General features: G+C 46.3%; 1 protein-coding gene across 1 annotated transcript in view; it reads right to left on the bottom strand.

Moving 5' to 3' along the window:
- Positions 1 to 219: 219 nt before the first annotated feature.
- Positions 220 to 7,631, bottom strand: part of LOC311138782 (membrane-associated guanylate kinase, WW and PDZ domain-containing protein 3-like) — a gene marked incomplete at both ends in the record, with an annotated part of 215,223 nt that continues 207,811 nt past the window's right edge. Inside the window, 11 exons of the mRNA XM_084173606.1 lie at positions 220 to 1,301; positions 1,906 to 2,044; positions 2,213 to 2,350; positions 2,591 to 2,699; positions 2,901 to 2,997; positions 3,144 to 3,329; positions 3,578 to 3,763; positions 3,902 to 4,094; positions 4,212 to 4,318; positions 4,578 to 4,740; positions 5,317 to 5,348. Coding sequence (XP_084029732.1) covers positions 220 to 1,301; positions 1,906 to 2,044; positions 2,213 to 2,350; positions 2,591 to 2,699; positions 2,901 to 2,997; positions 3,144 to 3,329; positions 3,578 to 3,763; positions 3,902 to 4,094; positions 4,212 to 4,318; positions 4,578 to 4,740; positions 5,317 to 5,348 — 2,432 coding nt within the window. The remainder of the gene's footprint in view (positions 1,302 to 1,905; positions 2,045 to 2,212; positions 2,351 to 2,590; positions 2,700 to 2,900; positions 2,998 to 3,143; positions 3,330 to 3,577; positions 3,764 to 3,901; positions 4,095 to 4,211; positions 4,319 to 4,577; positions 4,741 to 5,316; positions 5,349 to 7,631) is intronic.

Here is a 7,631-nt window from a genome sequence, read left to right as displayed (position 1 = left end):
GTTGGCGTTACATGCCATTCCCAATGTCAAAGGCCAATAGAGGTTAAAAAAGTCCTCTTCATGGACACAGCTGGACATGACACATGGCCGATAAGGTTGCCTGCCATTCCTCGTCCATCCCTCTCATTGGCGAAAGAAACAGACCAACAATATACAGCATGTTGTGGTAAAGCTCAAGTCTGTGGGATTATGTGTCCACACAGTGTTGTCCATACTGTATCAGTAAAGGGGATTACGCAGCACCTCAGCCTGGGAGAGGATTCTGGCTGAGCTGGGAACTTTCCAGGGGCCAGGGCTAATCCGACCCTTTTGCCTCAGAGGATCCTCCTGAATGGCATTTGGGGAGGACTGTGTGTCTTTTCTGATCCGCTGCTCTGTTGGAGAGGCCACCAAGTATTTTCTACTCTTTCCCTCTGTTGTAGAGGCCCCAGAATATTTTATAGTCTTTCCCTCTTTTGAGGAAGCCCCTGTGTCTTTTTTGCTTTTCTGCTCTTTGCGTTTTTCCTTTTCCCCGTCTCTCGGTTTACTCTTCTCCAGAGTAACTTTCAGAATATCTCTCCATGCCCCTGTCTCCATAGGGGTTGGCCTGTGATGTCCTGCCTCTGTCCCCACTCTCTTTTCAATACTGACCTGGTCATGGGCAGCCTTGGTCGTTCCCGCTATCCCTTCTCTCTCCTGTGTGCTTTTCCTGCCCTTTGAATTCCCCCTTTTGCTGTTTTTGTTTTCATCAAAGGGCTCCTTGCTGGAAAGCTCCTTTGATGTGCTCTGCTGTACCTGCTGTTTCTTTACATGCAGCTGGCCCGAGGCTTCCTGTCCTTCTCGAGTAGACTTCCTGGGGCTGGGTGACCGACTTCCTTTCTGGGGGTGGGACTTCCTGTCTTTGCTTGGATCTGCTTCCTGTGCCTTCCTCTCAGACTTTTTGGGACTGTGTGAGCGCTCTTTGGCGTTAGAGAATGTTTCATCTGTTTTCTTTGGGCTGCTGGGCTCCTTGGAGTCTTTAGACCTGGTATGACCTGGTTTGACCTTGTAGAGGTTGATCTGCTCAGGGGTAATGGGAGAGAGCCTGTCAGCCTGCCTGTCTGCCCACTCTCCATTCCACTCAACTGAGCCAGTGCCCCTGCTGCTCTGGGGGTGGAGTGTTCGGGGGGACAGGGAGTTCCAGTCAGTGGTCTCACTGGTGAAAGAGGAGGAACCTGAGATGGAGGTGCAGGTGGAGAATGGAGAAGAGAGAGGGGACATCTCTGAGACAAGCGCCTCTCTAGGAAAGCTTGTGGGTGAAGTGACGGTTGGATCCAATTTACCTAGAAGTAAAATAAGTAATTACACAGATGTAAAATATGTATAGAGTGGCTCACAGATCCTTATGAGAATAACAAGTAACGTACAAGAGCAAAATTCATATGACCTAGTCTAGACAGATGAAAGGAGGAAGCAAGAAGGAAATTATAGGAATTACCAAGGTAAAAGAGGACAGGCCAGTAAAAACAGTGAAGTGGTTAGTGGTGGTGCTCGTTTGAGTAGTAGCACACAGTAGAGGGGACACAATCACCTGCAACAGGGGGAGGAGAGGAAGTGCCAAGAGTAAGCAGTTATAGACAGCTGAGGACTCCATTCATGAAACAACAAACATCCCCAACACAGTCAGGCACTCAATTTGGGTGACATTTCACATTAAGGGTACATTCATATAAATTAATGAAGTAGCTAACAGGGATAGCTAAATCATTAATTAATGTGTGTACAAAGCATTGCTGCATCAGTTCATGTTAATTAGCGTACCCTTGTTAAATGCTAGTAACATGTTATAACACACATCAACAAACAAGCATTTTCAAACACCCTGCATCTCATACCACAAAAAAGGTCAATCTTATCTTGTAGATCTAGACTTCTGTGTGTACTTACTGTTGTCTTGTACCAGCCCCTGCCCTGGCCTTAACAGGAGCAGCACTTTGCTGCCCCCAGCCTGGATCAGCTCAATAGCGCGGGTATGGGTGATGCCCTGGGTCGGCTCTCCATTTATCTCCACTACCTGATCTCCCACCTGCACATACATGCACAATCTAGATGATCAACTCCTCAATGGCAACAAAACATGTAATTAGTCTGTTATAAGACATGACAGAATGTCTTGATATTATGAATAGTGTAGTAACAGTCATCTGTGTGGATGTGTGTGGATGTTTCCTATGGCACCGGGGGTCAGACTTACGTGGATCCTGCCATCCAGCAGGGCAGGCCCCTCCTCAGCCAATCTCAGGATGTACAGGCCCATGTTGTACTCAGTCCCTCCCCTCAGACTGAAGCCAAAACCCCGGGACCCCCGGTCCAGCTCCACCGTGATACAGCCCTGCATGGCGCATGCGTACACACACATACATACACACACACATGCAAGCATGCACACACACACATGCACGTAAGCACATGCACACACACGCATATAAACACACACACAAGCACACACACACGTTATAACTTAAGTTATAACTTAGTGCTGTTTTTTTCTGAGTCATATATTATTTAATTGATGTAAAATCTATAAAACACTGGATATAAAAAATGACAGTAATAATGGTATGAGCCTTGCCTGTTTAGGGCCTGTAACACACATTGTTCCCTGTTCGCTCAGAGGCAGAGTTTTGTAGTCGGCCCAGGTGACTCCCTCCCTCTTCTCCTCCTCCAGATCTAGGTTATAACTAGAACAGACAACAGCATTCAGTAACACTATGTTATATCTTCAATAATGTACAGCAGTGTCTCCGCTGGGGGGCACAGAGAGCAAAGCAATTTTTATCATTAAGATGTTGTGTCAGACATAAGTATATGGGTTGTTCTGCTAAATGCTGAAGCAGGGTTTTAATCCATGTCTTGGTGTAGTAGTGAGATCAGGGCCTTACCGCTCGTCCTGCATGGCTGACCTCTGACCCATAGCTCTATGATGAGGGGCGGGGCTCTGCTTGGCTGAGCTGGCTCCAGAGGGAGGGCCCTTATATTCTGGAACACACCAATACAAGTCACACCATTATGATAACACAAACACAAACCAACCATCCCACACAGAGATCATTGGTATATGACTGGGAATACTAGGGAGACCAACACAGTCCCATCCCATGGGTGATACTACTGGTGAAGCTTACCGTCCTCAGGGACCACGGTGAGGGTAACAGCGTTGCCAGCATCCTTGATGAGCTGAACAATGTCATTGTGAGACAGCCCCACGATTGACTGTCTGTTGACCGCTGAGATGCGGTCGCCTACATTCAGCAGGCCACAGCGGTCAGTGGGGCTGCCTTCGATGATGCGTCCGATCTTATGAGGGATCACTGCAAACAGAGAGATGTCTAATGATAACACACCCATCCCACCTGATGGATTCAGTCAGAAATATACAATAGGTATGTAAGGGACTAAATTACTCATTACTAAAGAAGTAATAATATTTTCAAAGGAAGAACCTTCAAACTATGTTCCCAGTTACTTTGGGTGATATGATGCTACAGAGGAGAGTGGTGTGTGTTTGGTTTTGTCTTGGATAAGCAGTGGTAATACTGAGCATCGGGTCCATTCTCACCTCCTAGTGGGGGCTTGCTCTTGGAGGTGAGGATGACAAAGCCAAAGCCCTCGCTGTCCTTGCGGTGGAGGGTGATGTCGAAGGACTCGTGGTCAAGCACACTGGGCATCTGGATACGAGGGAGTCTGGGGGAGCCGTTCACCAACACTGGAGCCATGTGGAGCCCTGCCTCCTCTTCAGTCATATCTGATTGAAAAACGCATGGAGAGTATAGACTGAAGTGCAGTATCAAACACATAGATGGTGTCTGTGTATGTATATATGTGTGTGTGTATGTGTTAGAGACCAAGGTGTAGAGGTTCCAGGCAGTCAGTGAGTGCTCACCTCTGTAGATTACTTTCCTACGCACGGTCAACATGACCTGACCGTTGCGGGCAGCGTTGGTCATCAGGTCCAGAACCTGCTTGTGGGAGCGGCCCTTGACCATGATTCCATCGATGCCTATGAGCTCATCACCAGCCCTCAGGCGTCCATCCTTCTCAGCTGCACCAAGGTGCACGATGGCACCTATATACACCTGTCAGAGGGAGTCACACTTTGAGTCAGAAACACTGTCCATAGAAGACAGTAGGCAATAGCCTTTCCTGGGTGTTGAAAATGAACAAAGATAATCTAACAGGGAGGAAGTCCATACTTCGGTACTCACTGGCTGCTCTGGACCTTCTCCTCCCAGAACACGGAAGCCAAAGCCAGTCTCCTGGTCCCTCTTGATGAACACATCCAGGTCTTTGGTGTGAGGCTCTGTGGACAGGGGTTACAGTGGTTAGATAGGGTATCATAGAGGTGAGCACCACCCAATCATCCGGTCAGCAGGGTGAACTCACAGGCTTATCTTGCAGCTCACATTGATACTGTACTCACAAATGTAGGGTGACCCTTAACAGACGGTCACGAACATACAAATTAAACACTGGCATCCATTATAGAGCTATGGATGGAATAACTGAGCATAAGGCTACTAGGCCTCCTCTGTCTGTGTAGCTACAGTATGTGCACTCACGCTTGCTCTCCAGCAGGGCCTTGGACTTCAGGTACATCTCTGTGGCGTCTCGTTTGGGGGAGTCATTGCGCAGGGTTGAGGTGTTGGAGTGGTAGGGGAGGGCCTGGGGGACCGAGTCTGTGACACAGTCCAGAGTCTCTGTGCTAGCTGTCATTTCCTGCCTCTGACGGGGACACAGGGCCACAGACACAGCACAATTTGAGCACATTAAAGACCGTCTATATACACCTCATTACCCAGACACATAGCACAGGATGTAATGGTGATTGAATAGTAAATGAACGAAAGGTCATTCTACCGCTGGCTTCCGCATTGCTTTCACATTACCCCTGCTAGCTCAATAGTAAACCAAAGACTGATGGGATTTTAATATAATTTACCATTCACAGGCTAAAGAAGAGTTCCCTATGGCGCTGACAGGCTTATTCTGTCGAAAAGGCCAGATTAATCTTAAACTGTCATACTAATATACAATATTATCTAAAGAGGCTCTGTGCTTCATTACCATTTAAATCCCCAGACAAAAGAATGATAAAAGGAATGCTAAATAGAAGTAATTAAGACCATTTTCAAAGCAAACAAAAGAAGGCCCCGTGAAACATAATCAATAATCAAATTTATAGTTATCGTTTAATGTGATGCAATGGGGCTCACTGGTTAACCACTTTCTACTCAAGGACAAAAGGCTTTAAGGCTTTAAAACTCAGAGTATTATAAAACAGTGTCTGCTTTTACTCACAGGTTTCAGGCTGTTCACAGGAGATGTCTGACCTGTGAGAAACACAAGGAAGAGTCATGGATTTTTAATTTTTTTTTAAGTACTAATGAGACATCAACCAGTAGATGTCCCTGCCTCCCTAACAGAGAACGAGAGCAGTGAAGGAATAACAGTTTCAATACTCTAGACTCAGGAGGTTTAAAACAGTGCTGTAGCCTACTCCATCAAGAAGTATGACATCACTGTGTTATTAAAGATAAATAGGAGATATGTACATTTGAGAGAGAGGGGGGACCTACATGAGAGAGGACTAGCATAGCATAGTGAGAGAGAGAGAGAGAGAGAGAGAGAGAGAGAGAGAGAGAGAGAGAGAGAGAGAGAGAGAGAGAGAGAGAGAGAGAGAGAGAGAGAGAGAGTCATGCATAAAATACAATGACCAATAATGTCAACTGTACAGTACACCCACATGTTCATCTCTCACGCACAGATTGTTCCCACAGTTAATGTAGCTCCAGCATTAAATTGATTCACGAGCATGCTCCTCTCTGGAAGTCTAAAGGGGACGACGGTTCAGTCTGAAAAGTGTGAAAGGGTTTATGGACCCTGATGTAACCAGGAGATCCAGCTCCATTTTTCCGCTCCAATGTGAATAATCTAACCCAAGGACTGTCATCAAGGACATGATATAAGATGATAAGATGAATGCAGTATGTTCACTCTTTCTCTCTTTCTCTCTTTCTCTCTGTCTCTCTCTCTCTCTCGGTCTCTCAATTCCATTCAAAGGGCTTTATTGGCATGGGAAACATATGTTTACATTGCCAAAGCAAGTGAAATAGATAATAAACAAAAGTGAAATAAACTATAAAAAATGAACAGTAAACATTAATTACACTAACATAAGTTCCAAAGGACTAAAGACATTTCAAATGTCATATTATGGCTATGTATTACTACCCACCATCTGCCTCTCAGCCAATCTCTAATGAGGGTTAAATCTGACATTATTTCCTCCGCTGGACTGCCTGAATAAGGTAGGGGATGCTCTCACTGGCGGGTCATGCTCTGTGTGTGTGGGTTGAGATGGAAGGGGTGGTGGGTGGGTGTATAAGGGTAGAGAGGAAGAGAGGGAGACCCTGAGGAGGAGACCCCTGGGGCATCCCACACCCAGGGCCATACAGCGATTAGCTCTGGCTCTTTACATTTTAGTCATTTAGCAGACGCTCTTATCCAGAGCGACTTACAGGAGCAATTAGGGTTAAGTGCCTTGCTCAACGGCACATCAACAGATTTTTCACCTAGTCGGCTCGGGGATTAGAACCAGTGACCTTTCGGTTACTGGCACAACGCTCTTAACCACTAAGCTACCTGCCGCCCTCTTAAAGGAATACTTTGGGATTTTCTACTTCCCAGAGTCCGATGAACTCGTGGATACCATTTTTATGTCTCTGCATCCAGTATGAAGGAAGTTAGACGTAGTTTTGCATGCCAATGGTAACTAGCATTAGCTCAATGACTGGAAGTCTATGGTATCTACTTGCATTGTAGCAGTTACCATAGACTGCCAATCACTGCGCTAACGCTAGTTAGCAATTGCGTTAACGCTAGATAGCAACTTCCTTCAAACTGCACGCAGTGACATAAAAATGATATCCATGAGTTAATCTGACTCTGGGGAAGTAGATAAATGCCAAACTCCTGAAGTATCCCTTTAAAGGGCCATGGATATAGAAGCATGCAGAACTATTCTGCGCCTCCGATAATGATCAAAGCCAATCCGGGCTCATCGACTTGTGTACCATTTCCCCAGGGCGGCTGGAGATGGATGTGGGAGACGTTTGAAGGGTGCTTTCCCCTCCCTCTCTCCCCAGGAGCAGAGCAGGCAGAGACCCGTGCTTACGTAACTTCCCTTCCCTGCAACAGACTGCAGTATGAATGCCTGACTGAGAGAGAGCCTTAGTAGAAGCTGTGAAGCAGCCTGAAGAGATACAGTATATATCCTGTACAGGGAGATGTGGTAGAGATCTGTGCATACAGAGAGGTGTTTACGGGGATATGTGAAAGGTGTATTTGACAGGAGAGTTGGGTTGTATAGGGGGTCTCTACAATTGTCATTACTACGTGATCATTTAAGCCAAAGAGGCAACATTCCCTCATGTGTTCACCTATTGCAGACATAGTGACATCACCGAGATACCATACCATAGTGTGTGTACGTGAGTGGTAGTTGACCCACTCTCTCACCTCCTGTTAGTATCAGCACGTTGACCTCACTCACCAAGGACACTGATGAGGTCACATTGACAGTGATATCACTGTATCACACTAATGCCATGGCA

The sequence above is a fragment of the Coregonus lavaretus genome (assembly GCF_964263955.1).
Source record: "Coregonus lavaretus genome assembly, chromosome: 12".
In the NCBI taxonomy this organism is placed as follows: Eukaryota; Metazoa; Chordata; class Actinopteri; order Salmoniformes; family Salmonidae; genus Coregonus; species Coregonus lavaretus.
The sequence above is the reverse complement of the archived record's forward strand: the minus strand, read 5'-3'. Positions and strand labels throughout refer to the sequence as shown.